The sequence below is a fragment of the Spinacia oleracea genome, chromosome 2, assembly GCF_020520425.1.
Source record: "Spinacia oleracea cultivar Varoflay chromosome 2, BTI_SOV_V1, whole genome shotgun sequence".
Classification (NCBI taxonomy): Eukaryota; Viridiplantae; Streptophyta; class Magnoliopsida; order Caryophyllales; family Amaranthaceae; genus Spinacia; species Spinacia oleracea.
Window position 1 is genome coordinate 79,129,837 of NC_079488.1, and position 20,745 is coordinate 79,150,581.

The 20,745-nt window shown below is 35.8% G+C and overlaps 2 protein-coding genes and 1 pseudogene across 2 annotated transcripts; 1 reads left to right on the forward strand and 2 right to left on the reverse strand.

The window, feature by feature from the left end:
• Positions 1–1,044: 1,044 nt before the first annotated feature.
• Positions 1,045–1,885, reverse strand: LOC110795018 (uncharacterized). The gene is made up of 2 exons (XM_021999987.2): positions 1,881–1,885; positions 1,045–1,762 (listed from the first exon to the last, which is right to left on the reverse strand). The coding sequence occupies exons 1-2, from the start codon at positions 1,883–1,885 to the stop codon at positions 1,045–1,047; spliced, it is 723 nt and encodes a 240-aa protein (XP_021855679.2).
• Positions 1,886–5,599: 3,714 nt separating this feature from the next.
• Positions 5,600–9,112, forward strand: LOC110794999 (F-box/kelch-repeat protein At1g55270-like; annotated as a pseudogene).
• Positions 9,113–12,343: 3,231 nt separating this feature from the next.
• On the reverse strand, positions 12,344–19,279 carry LOC110795001 (probable ethanolamine kinase). The gene is made up of 11 exons (XM_021999972.2): positions 19,021–19,279; positions 18,458–18,549; positions 17,967–18,073; positions 17,100–17,205; positions 16,397–16,519; positions 15,813–15,904; positions 14,682–14,766; positions 14,492–14,597; positions 14,317–14,383; positions 12,940–13,032; positions 12,344–12,834 (listed from the first exon to the last, which is right to left on the reverse strand). The coding sequence occupies exons 1-11, from the start codon at positions 19,155–19,157 to the stop codon at positions 12,709–12,711; spliced, it is 1,134 nt and encodes a 377-aa protein (XP_021855664.2). The 5' UTR covers positions 19,158–19,279; the 3' UTR covers positions 12,344–12,708.
• Positions 19,280–20,745: the final 1,466 nt, after the last annotated feature.

The window sequence follows — 20,745 nt, forward strand, 5'->3', positions numbered from 1 at the left end:
GTTTTTCCACGTTCTTTGAAACTCTCCCCACGTATTTCTGTTTAACGTACATTTAGTGTTTTGATTTGGTCTCCCTTGTTTCTCTCCAACTATGCCCATGTTACTGAGCAGTAACTGTTAGTGGGTAGTTGAGGAGAACATGGGTACCCAACCCTAATTAAAACTCTCCTATAAAAGGAGAAGAGTTTTAGCTTTTCAAAACACACAACTGATCTTTGCAAAATATATCTTAAGAGCTTAAACGTTTTAAAAGAGAATCAGTTTTCAAAAGAGTGTCCCTTGAGTTCCTTATTACTTTGAGCTTTATTATGTACTAGAGTTTTATATCAAATTGTATTTTGGGTTTAAGGGTTGAGTGATCCTTAATTGACTTAGAGTTAAGTCAAAGAGAAACAGAGCGACTTAGAGTTAAGTCAAAGAGAAAAGGAGCGACTTAGAGTTAAGTCAGAGAGAGAAAGAGGAGCACAGTAATCAAAGGGGATTGATGTGGGGAACTCGTGTTCGACAGGAACTCGAGTTAAAGAGTGTATTTGTAATAAAGTTATTGCGTTAATACAAAAAGAGTAGTGAGGTTCTTCTTGATTAGGGTCAAGAAGGTTCCTCCATTTTATATCTTTCTTCGCTCATTATTCTCAGTCTCTTTATTGTTTAAATTCCGCAAGAAACTTACCCAAGTTCCCAAGAAACAATTCACCCCCCCTCTTGTCAAGTGTTCCTACTGAACTATCAATAACAATCTAAAAAAGTTGCAGAAACAGAATCAGGTGTGTCCCTCCAAACACCATCCATACCATGAATACTATACACCTGGTTTTGAACATTTCTACTCCTTATACTTTGATGAAACAAAGCAGTGTTCTCATCACCAGCTTTAATCCAGTCTATCTTGGCTTTTTGTTTCAAAAAATCCAAATAAGCTTGATGTTGTATTCTGTAATTCTGAATAGCCACTAACTCCAAATCAGCAAGCTCCTGATTAGCAGGATCTAAATGCATGGCTTCCTGAGCAGCTACCATAGCATGATAAGCTTTTAAATCACTTGCCTAAATGTCTGAGAACCCCTTTTTATTGAGCTCTCTAAGAGCCAACTTAACTTTCTTCAATCTGGTAACAACAGTATACATCTTACTTCCATGAACATGCTGATTCCATTGATGTAGCACAATTCCAGCAAAATCTGGAGAGGACTTCCACATAGTGAAGTATCTAAATGGTTTTCTTCCTCCTGTGTGTCTTGGATACACAATGATCAAACCAGGTGAATAATCAAACTCACCCTCAGTCAAGAAACAAGCTTCTGCAGAGCAATAAGCACTTTGCCAAGCTGGATTAGACAGAACTCTATCCAACTTAGAAAAAACTCTAGCTGCCCCATATTGCTTGTTGTTCCAAGTAAACAGATTGCCAACACACATGATATCCTCCATACTACATACATGCATACAAGCATTGATATCAGTAATTTCAGCATGCCTCGCAGGGGCTCCTATTCTTTCTTCAACCCCCATCACACAGTTAAAATCCCCATATAAGATCCAAGGATCTTGAGAATTCAATTCCATCAAAGTTTTCCACAAATCTTTCCTCTGGGAACTATCATTAAATGCATAAACAAAAGTACAGAAAAAACTAGTCATGCCACTAACTGGGGTAACATGACAATGAATAAGCTGGCTTGTTACAGCAACAATGTTCACTGTAAAACAACCAGGCTTCCAGGCAACAAAAATTCTTCCACCATTGTGAAAACTAGCATTAATACTAGTAAAACACCAATTCAAAAAATGTTCTGGTAAGGCTTACCTAAGTTAGCAAGCTTTACTTTATGCTCCAGGAGGCCAACAATTCCCACATCATGCCTTTGAATGAACTTCCTCACTTCATTCTGCTTCTGAGTGGAATTGATGCCCCTGACATTCCAACACAAAATTCTATCCATTAGGGATATAGGGGTCCCCCCTTTCAACTGATTCACCAATATGTCCTGCAACTGCAACATGCTCAACTACACCCTCACCATCTTGCTGAGACAACAATAACTGGAAGGAATTATCAACCTGAGTTGGTTGAACACTAGAAGTTCTAACCCTGATAGGTCTGAGAGCCCTCTGAAACCCTTCTTGATCCACCACTGGTTCCACTTCAGTAGCTGGCACAGGTAGAGTGCCCACTGCTTTCTTCTGAACCCAAACTCTCTTAGTCTTAGTCTGTCTACACTCTGCTTCCACATGACCAACCAACTTGCACATAGTACACAGTGTAGGTCTCCATTCATAGTGTACTGGCACAACAACCATCTCCCCATGTTCATCCATGAAAGAGATTTGGTCAGGTAAAACATGATCCATATGAACCTCCACCATTACTCTGGCATACTTAATTTTGTCCCTACATGTGGTAGCATAGTCTCTCTTAAGAGGCTTACCCAACTGATTCACAATTTTGAATAAGGACTTCTCCCCCCAGTATTTAAAGTTTAGCTGCAACTGAACCCAAATAGGCACCATTTTCACCTCTTCCTTCTCCATATCCATGTCTACCCTCCATGGTTTCAGAACTAATGGTTTAGTATCAAAGAAAAAACGCCCAGCAAGCACTTTATCCCTTGATTCCATTGTAGTAAATCTAACCAAATAGACACCCTTCTTCACCATCACAACTTTGTCCACTTTCAGGTTCCTCCAAATTCTTCGAATGAAACCCTCCATCACATGAATTGGGGGATTTGCACCAACAACAGAACACACCACAGATGAGTTCCAAAACTCCACTTCCTCCTGTATATCATCTAATTCTATTCTAACAGGGGTAGTATTCACAACAGATTCGGGAATAGGTTCAGCAATAATCACATCATCATCATTATCACTCATAACAACCTCCTCAAACTGCTGTAATATGGGTACAGTAATCGTACCTATATCGACGTTCGATCGATCTTTCATCAAAGCAGCTGAATCATGAATCACCTGCATAAATTCATTGAATGAATGCCTAACTTCGGATCGTAGTTGAAGCTGCTGCAACCCCGATTTCGCCGTGAACACCTCATTTTCCAATCCAAAATCAAGTGCCTCCACCCCCAAAATTTCACCAATTGATCGTGTACGAAGTGCCTGAGAATCCGAAGATGGTCCTGCGAGCTTCCCTCTACCATTTCCATGCTTGCTCCCCTGAGATTTCGAACCAGTTTTTCGTGTCATAGCTACGGCTCACGTTAGCTTATCATGAGCCGAGAGAAAACTTGGAGAGAAAGTCAGGAGAGCTATATCAAAATGACATTTATTCTTTAAAAAATGACACATGCTTTCATTTTTGTCTTATCTCTATTTTGTCGTTTAGTGGGGTGATATATATCTTGAAATAAATATCAAATATTGACCTCTCCGCCTTCCTAATTATGAGCCTCCCGTTTTCCACATAAGAGCTAGCTCTTTTTTTTTCCCTTTCCTTAAGAGCCCCTTAAAAGACTCCCCTTATTCATGTTCTAAGTTTTGATAAAATGTACTCCATTTTGTTTTCGATTATACCTTAAGCTTATTGCACTTGTTAAGTATTGCTGAGCATTATATTGTATATGTTGTACTTAGCCCCGTAATTAAGAGAACTCCCATCTTGTGTTCGAAAACATCTCGAACTAGGTGTACTGTATTGAACAAAAAATAATCCAATGAGCAACAAGAAATTTCCCAATATACCCGAAAATAAATATACTTTCTCTGTTCTTATTTACATGATACAATTAAGTTTATGACACTATTCAAATAAGCTCATTTGACTTGCTTTTGTGATTTATAGTCTCAATAAATATTTAAATATCAACTTTTTTATAACTTTTTCTTGTATATAACAAAACATATTTATGTTTGAAATCGTGCATTGGCAAACGTGCCTAAATAATTGTGTCATTTAAAAAAGGACAGAGGAAGTATATACGTAATGTGTTTTAATATTTAGATTTTTTAGTAGTGGTTGTAACTTGTAAGGTTGTAGTTAGGGATAAAATATCTAGTGCATGATCTAATAATCCGTTGACCCGCTATAATTAAATGGATGAAAAATGGGTGCTGGATGAGGTCGGATGTGCGTGATGTTTTTTTTATCCATCATCCGTTTATCACCCGACCCATCACCCATTTATTTTATATATATTATTTTTATTTTATTTAAACATAAAAGGTGTTGAAAAATCCATTATTTATTAAAGTTAGTGTTTGTTTTATTTATTTTGGGTTATAAGTTATGCACGATGAGAAGCAACCATATGTTCCGGAAGTAATCAATTGCCGGTTTGTTCAGTGGTGATTGAGGTTGAACTTGGTAGGCAAGACCACGTGTTCGATCCCCCGCAACAACAATATAATTGGGAGGAGAATGTAACCTGTTCACTCAGAACTAGCCCCGAATCCGGATTAGACCTAAGGGTAATACACCAAGAAAAAAAAATGTTTAGGAAGTAAATGTAGGTGTACAACTTTTGTTTTTTGTTTATTATTATTATTATACATATTATTAGGTGGTGAATTTTTAATGGTTAATAGTTTTCACTCGAATATCACCCGATCCACCAGGTACACCTGTGGATGATGGATGAACAGAATATGGATGATGAGTTAAGCGGGTGAAGAATGGAGCGGATAAATGCCGATAACAGATTAAGAGTGACGCTCTAACTGATCCAAATCCCACTCATTTCCATCCCTGTTTGTAGCTTATTATTTTTGTGATCTTAAACTGTTTAAAAAAATGAAAAGACCTCACCATTTCTCTAACGCAACCTAAGAAAAAACCAAAAATTTAAAAGAGAGGAGATTAAAGTAGTTTTATGTTTAAATAGCAACTTAAAACAACACTTATCGCTAAACTCAAACTTTAATCGTAGACCCCACATTATTACATTTGATCATCATTAATTAGGGGTCCCTTTTAATCATGAAAAACCATGATAGGACACTCATATGGAAATTGGAATCTTCAATGCTAATGGTAAGAAAGAAAATACAGTGTGTATAACAGAATAAATATATTTTATCCGTTTTTTAAATATTGTACCACTAACATATATTTTAATTCTTAATATCTTTAATTACGTATAAGTAAAAATTATAAATTTTTTATATATAAAATATCGGTAGGAATCTAACAAGACCGTACATAATAATTTTTTTTTAAGTAGGAATCACAAAAATAAACAAAAGTCAAGATTGAATAGAGTAAAAATAAGATAATGTGATATTTATGAAACAAAGAAATATACTTTTTACTAGGAAAGTTATATAATGGTTGCTCCACTTTTTTTAATGATATTTTTTCACAATTTTCATATATTTACAACTAAATATTCACTTTACCTTTTACTCACATTTCAAATGGTACTTAACATTTTCCTTCTCTTCCATAATTAATTCAAAAAATATGTAATCACTACTTGCCAAAACCTCAATTTGCTCATATGACAACATACCACTTGTGGAGTAGGCAAGTCAAAACATAATGGGATGGCCCACGCTAAACAATGAAAGCATCTTGTTGGATTTGAAGTTATGTGGGTCTCTACTTTGTTTTAACCTTTTTCTTGAAATCTTCATCCATTCTTAATCTTGGTGTAATTAAATAACCCATCACCCATTTGACCTCAATTTTTTTTACTCTCTCAATTTTTTGGGGGGGAGAACTCATCTCTATCTTCTCAATTCCAAACAACAGCAAACTTCCAAAGCTTACACAAATCTTTCCACCGATTTCTTCTTGGGGTTTTGCTCTGATAAGTTCACCCACCTAAAATTTTTGGAAACAAGTTCATAGTGGTTTAGGTTTAGCCGTTTTGGGGCCTCATTTCATCATCTTCCTTCCTTTGTTACTTATGAACACTCTTTCTTTTGTGTAATTGCATTTTTTCTTCTTCTGGGTTTTCTTCCCACTCATTGGTTAAATTTCTTAAAAAACCCCTTTTTTCACCTTCATTGCTTGCATTTAGGCAGATAAAAATCCCAACTTATTTTTTTCTGGGAAATTTCAGAATTTATATCAAATTGAAGCTGTTGAAGTGAGAACTTGGTGTTCTGATTTTCGAGGTGGGTTTCAGAGACTATGAGCTGAATTTGCTTATTTTGTCACCAATTTTGGTAAAAAAACTGAAGGGGTTATTGTTTTGTTGAGTTTTGTTTGCCTTGCAATTGAATTCCAAGAAGTAAGAATTGTCAGCTTCAATGACCTAATTGGTGGGTAATTTAGACCATTTTCTTTTGAATTTAGTGCCTTTTTTTCAGAAAGAAAAGACTTAATGATTTGATTAGCTCAAAGTTTGATGTTTCAGTTAAATTTAGGAACCTATGAACATTGCTATAAGTAATTTTGATGTAATTAAATGTTTGCAGGGGCTGAAGAAATTAGAACAATTTGTGGAGGATTTGGTCATGAGTGAGAGAAATGGATAAAATGATTCAACCTCCTCTGGTAAGTTGTTCTGTCCTCTGCTTTCCTGATGTTACAAGAAATTGTGTGTTGGTAATGTTCAGTATGTTTCTGTTTGTTTTTCTGGTTACTTTTAAGTTGTATTTTTTGTTCAAATGTTATAAAGTTTCAATCTTTCATAGATTAGATCTGCATTTTGGATGCTTTTATTTTAGATGTGATATAGACTATGGAGTATTGGGAAAGGAGTCATAAGTCAACTTCAACTGCATTTCTGTCTCTGTCGTAAGCGATTGCCGTTCATTTGTGTGAAAATGAATCAATATCGGATATTAACTTGGACTTGACGCGGGGGTTGGATTGGGGGAGGGGGACAGGACATTCATCGTAATACTCCAAGTTCTTACTAAGTCAATAAGTCGGAGATTGATTGTAATTAAGGACACTAGTCAAGCTGGACATTCGTACCAAGTCAATACTTGATGCCAGTTGAGTGAGGGAAAGGATACCTTGTTACCATTGAATTAATTGTTGACTAATATAGTCAATCAGACAGTCAGTCAGTGGTAGTACTAATGCAGTTCAGTCTGCAATCATTCTAGAGGATCTAGCCACAGAGTAATTGAATATTGGAATAGTTTTCCGAGGTTTTAAATGCAAAGTTAGAAGAGGGAAGTGGTTCTTGGTTAAATTTTGGTACGAGGGAGGGAGAAACACATCAAGGGATCTGAATAAGGGTTTCACGCGGTACTTTGTTGTATGTTCAATTCTTACTAAACGCTAATGATGGCACAAGAATCAAGAACAACTCTTGCTCAGGTTGGCATGATTGCTAATTTATTTGCATTACGAGTCTTTCTAATCTATGACTTGTCAGTATATATTTGCAATCAATTGGATGATTAGCAGCACTTAGCAGTACAATTTCTTGCTATTGTTGAATTATCTCCTTTGCATAAATGTCTAGTCATACTTTTTTAATTCATTACTTAGGTAAGAGGTTAAAGTCTTGAAATTCATATTGGATGATCATTTTCTTTTTCATGCTGGATTGCTTAGGAATATGCTAGGGAATCCGTGTATATATGCAAATTGTAACAATGAAATAGGGAAGATGATCATAAGTTGTAACTATCAAAATTGTCCTATTATTGCAGGTTGACACAACAACATGTTTGTGTAGAGTAGATGCTGGTTTGAAAACTGTAGCTGGAGCAAAGAAATATGTCCCTGGGACAAGGTTGTGTCTGCAACCTGACATCAAGCCGTCCATTCATCCTACACGGCAGAAACCTTGTCGTGGTGATAGAAGTCGCAGTCAGTCTCCTCTCCTTCCAGGTCTCCCTGATGACCTGGCCATTGCTTGCTTAATTAGGGTTCCAAGAGTAGAACACCGAAACCTCCGATTAGTTTCCAAAAGATGGCACCGACTTCTTCTTGGAAACTTCTTTTACTCATTAAGGAAGAGTCTAAGAATTGCAGAAGAATGGGTGTATGTAATCAAGAGAGATAGAGATGGTAAAATATCATGGCATGCATTTGACCCAACCCACCAACTATGGCAACCCCTTCCACCTGTTCCCAAAGAGTTCTCTGAAGCTTTAGGGTTTGGATGTGCAGTTCTTAGTGGCTGTCACTTATACCTTTTTGGAGGCAGACATCCCCTTAAAGGTTCAATGAGACGTGTCATATTTTACAGTGCCCGAACAAATAAATGGCATCGTGCACCAGATATGCTACGCCGTAGGCATTTCTTTGGTGCATGTGTCATTAACAACTGCTTGTATGTAGCAGGTGGTGAGAATGAAGGTATTCACCGTTCCTTAAGATCAGTTGAAGTTTATGACCCGAACAAGAACAGGTGGTCAATAATCTCTGATATGAGTACAGCAATGGTGCCATTCATCGGAGTTGTCTATGAGGGAAAGTGGTTCTTAAAAGGGCTTGGGACACATAGACAGGTTCTAAGTGAGGTATATCACCCAGAATCTGACAGTTGGTATCCAGTTTATGATGGAATGGTTGCAGGTTGGAGGAATCCCAGTGCTTCTTTGAACGGGAAGCTCTATGCCTTGGACTGTAAAGATGGATGTAAACTTAGGGTATATGACGAGGCGAGGATGCATGGAGTAAACATATTGATAGTAGAGTTCATCTGGGAAATTCCAAGGCGTTGGAGGCAGCAGCCCTTGTCCCTCTTAACGGGAAGTTGAGTATTGTACGTAATAACATGAGTATTTCTTTGGTAGATGTCTCGAGATCTCACAATGGTGGAAGCGCGGTAACTACTGATCATCTGTGGGAAACGATAACAGGGAAAGGTCAGTTCAAGACTATGATGTCGAATATCTGGTCAAGTATTGCTGGTAGGAAACGCTTAAAAAGCCATATTGTCCATTGTCAAGTTCTTCAAGCTTGAAACTAGGGTATACAAAAAAAAAAAAGAAGTCGGAAATAGGAATTTTGTGTTGTGTTTTTGGCGTCTCTTGATCTAGCAACCTTTCGGCATATGATGTGCCTAAAATTTGCTATGTTAGAGCGAGTAATGTACAAGCCTATTAGTGTTTTGTTTTTATATATCATTGCATCTCATGCACCAAAATAGATCTTCATATCTATTGCACATATAGCTTATTTAGCGAACCATGTTCTTCATGGTTTATGCCCGATATCCTTATGAAATTTATTGTTCACGAACTTCACATTTCAAAAAGCTTAACTATATTTTAATGGCTCGTGTGATTTGTGGGAACGACAGACGGGAATTGGAAAATGAGGTTGATTCTTCATAAGCCCATGTTTGTAAAGATGGATGTGGGCTGGGTTGGGCCTTTGTTTTGTGCCGACCCCACGGGTCTGACTCATTTCAAGTCAAGTACACTTGTTTTGTGTTGGGCCAAAAATATCAAAAAGGCTGCTCATACACATTTCAAACCCATGTGTTGGGCCGGGTTGTGCCTTCGTACCTAAGCGTAATTTCATTCGATTTAACGTGCATTTCCGTGCCGAGCCATGGTGTACCATGTCTTGCCGTGCTTTAAAAAAAAACGCAACCCGTAGCCCATGAATTTGTGTCGGGCTGTGCTTTTATCATTCTGCGCTGTGCCAGGCCTCGGGCCAACTCAACTCAGTGGCATCTCTACATATTTGTGCACCCTAAAAGAAAAGGGAATAGATTAGGAGTGGGTGACACTTTTCTTTCGTAACTAATAGTCACTTGTACGGAGTACTATTCTAGAATTAGAATGTCCCTACGGGGGCGTTTTGGTTCAAGGATTTTTGATGTCAGGTATAGATTTGGAATCATCCAATCCCATACTTGGTGTTTGGTTAAATAATTTTGTTAAAAATAATAACTGTGGAGCCCACCTTTCAAACCCCCAAGGTATGGGTTTCTCATACCCTAGAGGGAGGTGGGTTTCATCCATACCCGGATACCCCCACCACTGGAATCGAATTTTATTAAAATAAATAAATACATCGTCATCACCAATAACCAGTGCAAGTACAACCTTCCCTCATTCTGTTGATAACATCTCCTTAGCCTCCAATTTTCTGTCTCTTCAATCATCCCACACCTTCCCTGAAAACCATTGTCGCAACAACCACCACAAATCCACAACCATAGTGAAAATAAGGGTCATTTTCTAAAAAATAAATAACAATAACAATATACTAAAGTGAAAATATGGAGGTTTGAGTTTTTTTTTATTACGGAGTAATATACTAGAGTAAAATGAACCAAACATGTGATATTAGGTATTGGTATTGGGTTTTTAGGTATCACCTATTCCAAACCCATGGGTTTGAAACCAAACCCCATACCTGATACCATATGTTGAACCAAACGCCCCCTGAGGGTTATGATTAAGGCCCTATTCTTTTTGGCTTAATTTCAGTTTCATGACTTATTGACAGTTCAGTTCAGTTCAGTTCAGGAGCATTCAGTTCAGTTCAATTCAGTTCAGTTTAATTCAGTTTAATTCAATTCAATTTAACTTAATAATAATAATAATAATAATAATAATAATAATAATAATAATAATAACAATAACAATAATAATAATAATAATATTATTATTATTAATATTACTTATATTATTATTATTTATATTATTGTATTACTTATTACTTATTATTTATATTTATATTATTATATTACTTATTATTTATATTTATATTATTATATTACTTATTATCATTATTTATAACTAGTTATTTATTAATAATTAATATAATTTATTATTATTTTAATTAGTTACGGATTATTAGTTATTAATTATTTAGTTATTAGTTACTCCGAATTAACTATGAATTATTATTATTATTAATATTTATCATTTATTGTAATTATTTAGTAATCAATTACAGATTATTATTATGTATTATATAGTTATTTAGTTATTAATTAATAATTATTCTTTAATTATTAGTTAACATTTTATTATTTATTATTTATTATTTATTATTTATTATTTATTATTTATTATTTATTATTCATTATTCATTATTCATTATTCATTATTCATTATTCATTATTCATTATTCATTATTTATTACAGTTCAGTTCAGTTCAGTTCAGTTCAGTTCAGTTCAGTTCATTTCAGCTCTAAAGAACAGGGCCTAAATTAGGTCATATCCCATACGTGACACTGTCTAATCCCGGATGGACTATCTTTTTAACAAACTTACTGTACGGGTGTACTACCAACAACAAGCTAGTAGCGCCCTTCTGCAGAGCAGGGCAGGAAAGATCCGCAAAACTTCCCTATCAGCCGGTGTAAGATCAGTCCTACCAGCGAGCATCCTATTGGTAGGGCAGGATCAACCCGCATAAGGAGAGTCAACGGGTCTCAATCCTATGGATATAGCCCGTGCTATCCGTATACCCGACCCGTCCCTAAATATATGAACCCCATTTATTACGAAAGGTACGTGATCCTAATCATTCCACTTGACATATTTCATAATATGTATATTCTCTGACTTAAGCATCGGAGGGGATTCTCGAATCATCCCCGACATGCTACGTTCTTACCTGTGCAGAATCATACCAAGAGACATACCACAAGGCAAACGGCAGGACCTCTCCAACCGTTCCTAATCCATACCGGAACACTTACACTTACAGTTATAGTTAGTTATTAATTACCCTTTTATTGATGATTAGTTACAAAAACCACTATACTTCATCTAGTTATAAAGGAACAATAGCATTTTAGGAGCACAACTATCTGTAAGGTTTGGCGAAGAAATAGCTGTTGTAGTCGAAGAATCTTAAACTTCTGCTGGCATTCTATCAGAAGACAGAGCCTTGAATGCTCAAATCTAGAGCATTGCAGACGTTTTCTCTTAGTACTTGCACTAGTTAGCCATAGAAATCAATCTGACAAAGTTTGCTGAAACAGCCCAGAAATATGATGAGATTCTTAGAAATTGGCTGCACAAAGATCAGTTTATGGGCAACCTTACCAAAAGTTGTGCTAAGAACCGGGAGAGAGTTGAATTCAGACCCGGGAACCTTTCAAGGGAGAGAATTGAATTCAGAGTTCCAGACATACATTTAGGCTCCGTTTGATAGGGTGTAAAACGTTTTTATGGAAAATGATTTTTCTTTTTTCAATATTTTACATTGTTTGGTTTGGTAAGGGATGGAAAATCATTTTCCATAACTCCCTCAAAGGTGGAAAAACCTTTTCCATTTGAAAGGGGGTGAAACCACTTTTCCACATTTCCTCCTTACCTCCCTCTCCCTTCTTCCCCTCAATCTTCTACCATCTACTCCCATTTTCTTTTAAAGAACCAAACAAAGCAAAACTAGTTTGGAGTTGTGTTTTCCCTTGGAAATGTTTTCTATGGAAAATCATTTTACAATGAAAACGTCTTACACAAAACCAAACGGAACCTTAGTTAACTATGATTAACCGATTTTACAACAAGACCAACAAATATATTATTTATCTTCAAAATATAATATTTTACAACAAACAAGACCAAAGCATACAGCCTCATATACACCCTAACTGCTTGAAAAATACCTTCATTGTTTCTTTGCTTGGCTAAAAGATCTTCAAACAGGGTGAGAGATGCGGATGGGGGAAACCAAGAAAAAACAACTTTGGAAAAGAATAGCCAACAAAGCAGTAAGAGCTGAGAATTCGAGGCTTTCTGCTGCTGCACTACATTAATACTGAGTGACCTGCAAGCAGAATTATCGGGAACTTCTCCCTGAAACACAAACAGAGCTGTCAATACCAACTCAGAAAATTAAAAATACATCACCCATACATAGTCTAATCCCGAGACTTGCTAAGGAAAGATATTGCTGAAGAGAAGACGCCTTCTTTCTGCCTTTTGTATTCATTGAACCGCATGAAGAAATAACTCAGATAATCAAAATCGATAGGAGACATCTTTTCCTGTTAATAAATTAACAAAGGAAAAATAAAAATATATAAGTTGCCATGGACTTTTCCAGTAGGTTCCTGATGGCTGCTGCCATGAGATGAGCACAATTAAAATACCTGAATCAAAGCCCATAAAGCCCAAAGCAAATGTGAAGCTAACATGAAAGAATTTGTCTCAACATAAAGTGCTTCCAGATCACAGTTGGGTACCTATTGCAGTAACAAACCATATAAAAATGTTATTCATGTTAAAAGTGTGGTTCTTAATTTTTGCAGAGCAATACAAAATTGAATATTTGTGTTCAATAAGAAAGTCACCCTCCCTTAACCAAGAAAAGAGGAAAGAAACAACAAAGAAAAGGATATAGATTGATGGTGCTGGATCAATGAAATAAGCAAGTTGGTGGAGAAAACAAGGGACAGTAGTTTGTTAAGGTTTGTTCTGAAAAAAGGGCACTGCATATGTTCACTGTTCAGCATGTCTTTGCATCAAAATTGCCACTAAATTGTTTCTATATTAACTCGCTGATTCTGACTACAACTGGTGTCAATTATCAAGGTATTTCTCCCACCCTTTTCAGCAACTTTATGAAGAGAACTTACATCCCCGAAAACAAAGAGCAGACGAGCACTCTGAAAAATAATGACCAACCTACACTTTCCACAACAAACTCATCAACACACCCAATCTTGTCATGATACACCAAGCACCAAACAATGTGACCTACAATCGGAAAAATATTTTCACAGCCATTAAGTAACTTCTTTACTCCCCAGCTATCTCCGAAATATCCCTTCTACAGTGTGTTGCTCTAGATCCTAAAGAATTTGCCTTTTATTTCCTAACATTAAAGCCCTAAGCATTTCCCACAACCATCACCAAAAAGTTTGCTTTTGTAAAAAACTGTTACAGAGAAAATTCCGGGCCTGCTAAAGCACACCACATAAGACACTGGATTGAAAGAAAGATTCGGGTGAAGGAATGACTAAATAATGATTATCTGCACTGTTGGTTTTAGTTTGCTACCGCATACTACTTGAAGCAGGAAATCTTATATTCAGGCTTCTTGGAAGAAAGGCTGAATTTTGCAGACATCGCCTTTGGTAATTTTAACCAAAAAGTTAAGAGAAAACATCATAATTTTCCTTTTCTGCATGATGTATGACAGATTCAGCTTCAACATTTTCATGTCTAGAGGTGCATATGCGTAAAAGAAATTTCACTAAAATCCCAAAAGTCAGAAACCTTTAAATCATAAAAACTAGCCTTCCATATACATCAAAAAGACAAGATTTCAAGGATAATTGAGAAGGGGGTATGTATGCAAGTGAGAATAAGAGAGAAGTTGGGGTTCCGGAAAGGAGGCTGAAAACGAGGGTAACGGACCATTACTGCACTAGGACATGCAAACGAAGGGGAGAAGTGACCAACGGACATCATAATTGCACATTTAGTTTCAAAATAGAGGCTATAGAGTCCTTTCTTTTACATACCTCTTGTGGAGCCACAGGGCACAAGTAGTGCCTGAAGAAGTGGTACTGTTCAGCCTTGCTAGGATATCTACAGGAACACCAAATTCAACATTAGCTGTCCGCATTGCTAGGTACTAAACTACCAGTCTACTACATATCTCAAAAGGTATTTTACAAAAAAAAAAATGTTACGTACAGGCTGTAATCGCAGTCATATCCAGCATATTCATTGAAATGATTACCAATATCAAAACCTCTGTAGTTATACGATCCATACTCAAAATCTATTATGTAAAGCTTCCCTGCAATTCAGAAAACAAAATATTAAGACGAGTAAAAAGGGGACACCATATGAGTGGTCTTATTTGAAACATTACAAACTGTACCTTCCTCTTCATTCAGCATTAAGTTCCCTGATAGCAGGTCATTGTGAGAAAATACCACCGGAGCACCTAGACGGTCCGTTAGGGCCTATCATACAGCTAGAAAATGTTACTAGCAATGTTTTGCACATTCACAGAGACTCGAGTTAATAAAGAAAGGTTACTGCTTCAGAGGATGATGAATCCTCAAAAAAGGCAAGCTACATTGCAATATAGCCCAGTTTTCTCAAATCCCGAAATGGAAGTCATTTCTGAAAGTCCTTTAGTCACGTGTTTCAGGGAAACTAGGTTAATCACCCAATCCCAATGTCAGTCAATTGAAAGAGGGAACCCCCTTGAATGTGTAGCTTTCTAAAAATACCTTTTTGTGCGGCCAAGAGTAGAGGAATGCCAAAAAAATATAAAGGGGAAGAAAAGGACGGTCGTGAATAAGGTTTACAAGAATTTATTTGGGCTCCGCTCAAAGTTCTATTTTGATAGCACAAAGTTAATTTTAATAGAACATAGACACCTCTTTCATATGAAACATGAAGGCCATTAAAATTCAGGGAGAACAAAGTCTAACACCTGAAAATCCAGTGAGGATAGGCAGAAAAGAGGAAGCCAGTCTGACAAATTCTATGCATAATTGAGGGGGGAAAATATATCGGTTCCCAGGCTGTCGACTATTTTCTATGAAGTTTAACATATTTGTTTTCTACTATTTTATGGGCTTCACCCATTTAACTAGGAGAGAAAACAGGCAGATCATGCCTAAGCTCATATATGTACAAAGCTAGTTCCATGCCAAACATTACACAATTAGTGTCTTAGTGATTTATCCATTAATCAGATGCACAAACTGATAGCATAAACTTCATGAACGCATTGAGCTGGCAGGAAAGAAAGGTATCCCAATTCCTAACCATGCGACATAGTTGAAGTTAACAATTATGATGAGCATTTCAATAGGAAACTTGCTTTTCAAGACTACCCTATTACATCAAAACCTTTTCATCTCAGTAGCTCAAAGTAGACCAATATACACCTATGTAAACTTTTAGGAGCATATACTGTATGAAATTGAGCAGGTTGGTTCATCATAGTTCTAAATGGGTAAGCAAATGATTGAGAATTACAGAGAAATAAGGGTACCTTAAGTTCACTAACTTCACTCTGAAGTTCTTCAAATGAGATTGTTTGATATTTCTCCTGTTTCTGTTTGTCATCAAATTTGAGCTTTGATGCTGCGACAAATAACTGAAGATTAAACATATGGTTTTAAAGGTAACTTCACAACTATGCATGAGTGAACAAGAATTGTCGAGCACTGTGTTGATGAATCTACACTCTAGTTATCCAGCTTCAACAAAGAGACTACAAGACTTCTCTTTCACTTTCTAATGTGGGTGCTGTAGGGGTGGGTGGTGGGAGGGGGGTGGGGGGATACACAAACCAGTCCAGACTTCAGAATATAGAAAAACAATCCCAATCTTTCCAAATGATTCTCTTACAAATCATCCAATAGCTTTAGGTGATTCACAGGCTCACAGCCATATTTGAAAGTGGAATAAAAGAAAACAAATCAGACGTGGATTTGCACATAGATTAAGTGTTGATAGATTAACAGAGTGATTAGGACGATGAATAGACTGGGGATAGAAATGTCAACAAAACAAGCCTCGAACCAACTGCATATGTGTAAAAAGATTCAGTAACAAACCAGTCAAGAACCAAACCTTTCTCAAAGAACTTCGACAAGTCAATCCACAGCTGGGACTCTTTAGAACCAGGAATTTCAACTTCATGAAACTTCCTAAGCTCCCTAGCTATTACAGCTGCCAACTTTGGTTCCCTCATGTCTGCTCGATATTTGAACAGAAAATGAAAGAGAAAGATTAGTAGAATAGAAGCTGTTATGAATGATGCAAGTATTAAACATTATGCATTTCCAGCAGTGCCCATACCCAAGGACAGGACCAGTAAGCGGAAAGACTACACCAGTACCCTAATCTGAAAAGGCCCCACCCAGAAACCAGAAAAACTTGCCAGTGTACCCAGAGTCCTAGATAGTCGCAGGACCTGTAGCAGCATCCAGATTCCCAGAAGCGTAGCCTTCCGTTATGATTTTTATAACCACACTCTTTAAGGAACCAAACATCCTATATCAATCTTTTCACCCAATCACACTTTCCCTTTTTTAATCAAAATAGTTCAACTGTTACTGGACTGGATGATGGAAAATTCAGCAAGATATGGTTGGAAAGCTTTGCAAGCTTTCAAGCTACTTATGCCTGTTTCTTAGGTGTTAGGGCATGAGATGATGAGAAACCGTAATTGTGGAGATCCTCAGATTTCATCCCCATCCAAGGCCCATACAGGAAAAGCAATAAGAAAGAGAGAGGACGATGGAGTCTATACTTGAACTAATGTGATACTTACCAGGTGGAGTAAGAGTCCGTGCATTGATGAAAGATTGAACCATGCCATTCCCAAAAAGCGCAAGCAATTTGGCCCCAAATCCTGCAGCCGAGAGGTATCTAATAGCCTATAACCAATATGCATTAATGAATCAACTATCAAACATGCAAAGCCAACAGCTGAGAACAACAAAGCAATTTTAATATGAACTGGCCATATCAGCCCAAACGAACTCTGTCAGCAAGAACAAGAGTTGTATGATAATATGCCTGCTTAGAAGAATTGTTTCAGCTCAAATAGATGCTGCATTCAAGTAGAATTGTTCCCCGAGTTTCTTTACATTATTGGACGTAAACTCCCACATTCTACCAGCCATATATTCTCATGTTTTTGGTCAAATAAACCAAGGTACACAAACTAAATACATGACCTGTAGAAAATGTTGGTCTTTCAGAACACATAACAGACACCAGTGGCACAGTCGCGCAGAGAGGGCTGTAATACACCCATGATAAATATAACCCAAGTAGTTAAACCTGCCTCTAGGAAAAATCAACTTTGAAAACATCCCAATAATCACTAAGACAATTTCATTTGTCAACTTTTGATCAGCGTTTTGTTTACTGCTACGTTCACCCCAAGTAATAGACTAATTTCACATCATGTTTAACACTATCATTTATAGTATCGCACCACAAAACCATTAGTTCATCACAAGGGACATTTAGATGGAGTATAATTAAGTAAATTTAGATGAGTGAACATACATTTCTTTTCAGTTCATAGTTTCATGTTATACAGTATTCCCAAGCGATTTGCTCAGCAACTAAAGCTAATTAAAAATTAAGCTTCTTTACAAGCAATAATTCAAAACAGTAAAAGACCTACCAGCAGTTCCCTCGCCCGATTGACAACATAGTCGGTGTTTGGCCCATACAATCTAACAGTAATTGACACCTCATTGCCATTCTCCTCCTTGACCATAACCTTCAACACTAAAACAAATGTCAGACAAACGATAACTTACACTAATCAACCCAAAATCTACTCCAATGAATGAACCAATCTAATGCAACACCCCCCTCTGTCTAAAAAGTAATTGTAACCTTGTCCAAGCTTCTTACGATTAAGGATATATCATATACAACTTTCTCATTATACTAGTTGTATCATTATCATACTCTCCTTATCTATCGATTTAATTAGGGGTGTATTGAGAAATCCGATCATAAATAATTACAATAAATGTCAATACCATGAACGGGCTGAGGGACTACTAAACATCCATCCAACATAACATTGCTTTATTTTCTTACTTACCAGCTAAAAAGTTATAGTATATACTAAAACAACAAGAACAAAAATATGAAATTACTCACATAAATTGGTGATCCCTCCAGCTACAGTTTCCACAGAAAAGCATGAATCATCCAAATGTGACCATTTCTCGAATATATCCTTACATAATTCTCTGAATCCATCAAATTGAATCAAATCAAACTCTTAATTTTTTTTGACAGGAAAGTCAAATCACTTAATCAGTCATATGGCAGACAAATTCTAATCAAATTGAACCAAATCATACTTAGTCAGTCGTATAACAGATTAACAGTATCAAATGGAACAAATCAGTCGTATTAACAGATTAACATACTAAATTTCATCTTTTACAATCATACTCTTCATTTTTTTGGGCAGGAAAATCAAATCATACTGATTGAGTCATATAGCACACTAATTTTAATCAAATTAAACCAAATAATACTTAATCAGTCGTATAGCAAACTAAACTCCAAATCTTTTACAATCCAAGAATCACACTTATCATAAGTAACGGATTGCATTGCTTAGCTCCAATTCATCACTGAAGAGAAATAATCATAGATTTCGTAATTAATAAGCCCTAAATTGAGAAGTAAAGAAAAGAGGGAAGAACAATTACATGACGCGAGGTTTCATGGCGGGAAGAGCGAGAGAAGTATCAACGGAGAGAGAAGAAGAGAGGACCTCCAAACTTCCATTAGATTGAGCTTCACCTGCTACTACTGCCATGGAGTCCGAAACACTTGCTGCTCCCATTCTTCCGTTTTCCGATTGTATTGGAGAGAGAAGATGATTGATTAACAATGGCGGAAATTGTTTGGGGCCTGTTTGGTTACCGGGAAATAATTGTATATGAAAGGTTTTTAGAGTGGGGATTTTCTGTGGACGAATAGACCGGTCGTGGGCCTGCTTTTACTTGGAATGCCAAACGTGTCCTGGAAAAATAAATTTGATTTGGACTTGAATTTTGTTTGGTTATATTATTTCCTCTGTTTACATGACACAATTGAGTTATGGAAACTATTCATACAAGCGTCTTTAACTTTATTTTGTGATTTATACTTAAGAAAAAAATATAGCCGTGTGTGGTCTTATTAGATTCATCTCAATAAATAGTTTTTAAATATTAACTTTTTATAATTTTTTCTTATCCATCTATTACTATATACTAAAACAGACACCAGGAATGACACGTGTCACTTCCTGGTGTAAAATTTTCCCACCTAAAACGTTTTCCTAAAATATAAATCTTATTTTATTTTATTTTATTCTCTACCCTTTTTATAAACTATCTATGTATGGAAAAAATATTAGTTTAGAATATGAGGCAATAATAGATACCACGTAATAATAATTTTGCTAAATATTTTTTTATAATATTTTAGTCAAATTATAATGGAAATTATATTCACTCGATATATGTCGGTCAAAGTAGCATATTACACATATATAATATTCATATTAGATGATTAAATATAAATGAGTATATTTAATTTCTTTTATAATTATGCTTAGTTTGGGGATATTTAGTTAAATATTTTGTAAAAAAATTTTTATCATAATCCGTGCGTGCACGGGATCTAATCTAGTAATTGAATATATTAGTGTTTGAAATCGTGCATTGGCAAACGTGTCTAAATAATTGTGTCATTTAAAAAAGAACGGAGGAAGTATAAAAAGTATGATTCGTATAAAGTGTATAATAAATTTATTGCTATCTGGACTATTTATATTTAATTTTATTTTTAATATGTTTTTTTATAACTTTTAAATAATTTCAATTACTTTTATATTAAGAAAAATAAACAATTGAAAAATAATTATTTTAAAGGGTTAAATGATTAATTTTAACATTACTACTCCCTCAAGTTCTATAGTGTTCATCACTTTTCCATTATGCGCGCTCTCTAATACATTACTTTGACCGTTAATAGTTTTAATTTCTCAGTAGTCAAAATATATATAAAAAAATGATATTTAGAACATTTATATTGAAACTAATCCAATAATATCCCACAAGTTAATATTTTTACTCTTAATTATACTATTAATTGTGGTAAAAAATTTTGCATTTTTTGACTATATGAATAGTAAACATGAGGAACATTATGGAACAGAGGGAGCAGTTTGCAATTTGGATTATACACCGGGGTGCACAGTGCTCATTGTGCACCCTGTGTCCCTGTTGAACATTCATTGAAAATCTAATGAACATGGAGAATGATTTCAATGTACATGTACTAGTAATATGTTTAAACTACATGTTCTATGGATTTAAACTATATGTTCATTGGCTATATGTTCTTTGGGTATGAACAATATGTTCTTTGTATTTGAACTCATT

Coding starts and splice junctions, on each gene's coding strand:
- LOC110795001 (XM_021999972.2), bottom strand. CDS start 19,157: ATGGGAGCAGCAAGTGTTTCGGACTCCATGGCAGTAGTAGCAGGTGAA. Junction 15,905..16,396: donor GTCGAAGTTCTTTGAGAAAG/GTTTGGTTCTTG, acceptor TATTTGTCGCAG/CATCAAAGCTCAAATTTGAT. Junction 14,598..14,681: donor AATGCTGAATGAAGAGGAAG/GTACAGTTTGTA, acceptor TCTGAATTGCAG/GGAAGCTTTACATAATAGAT.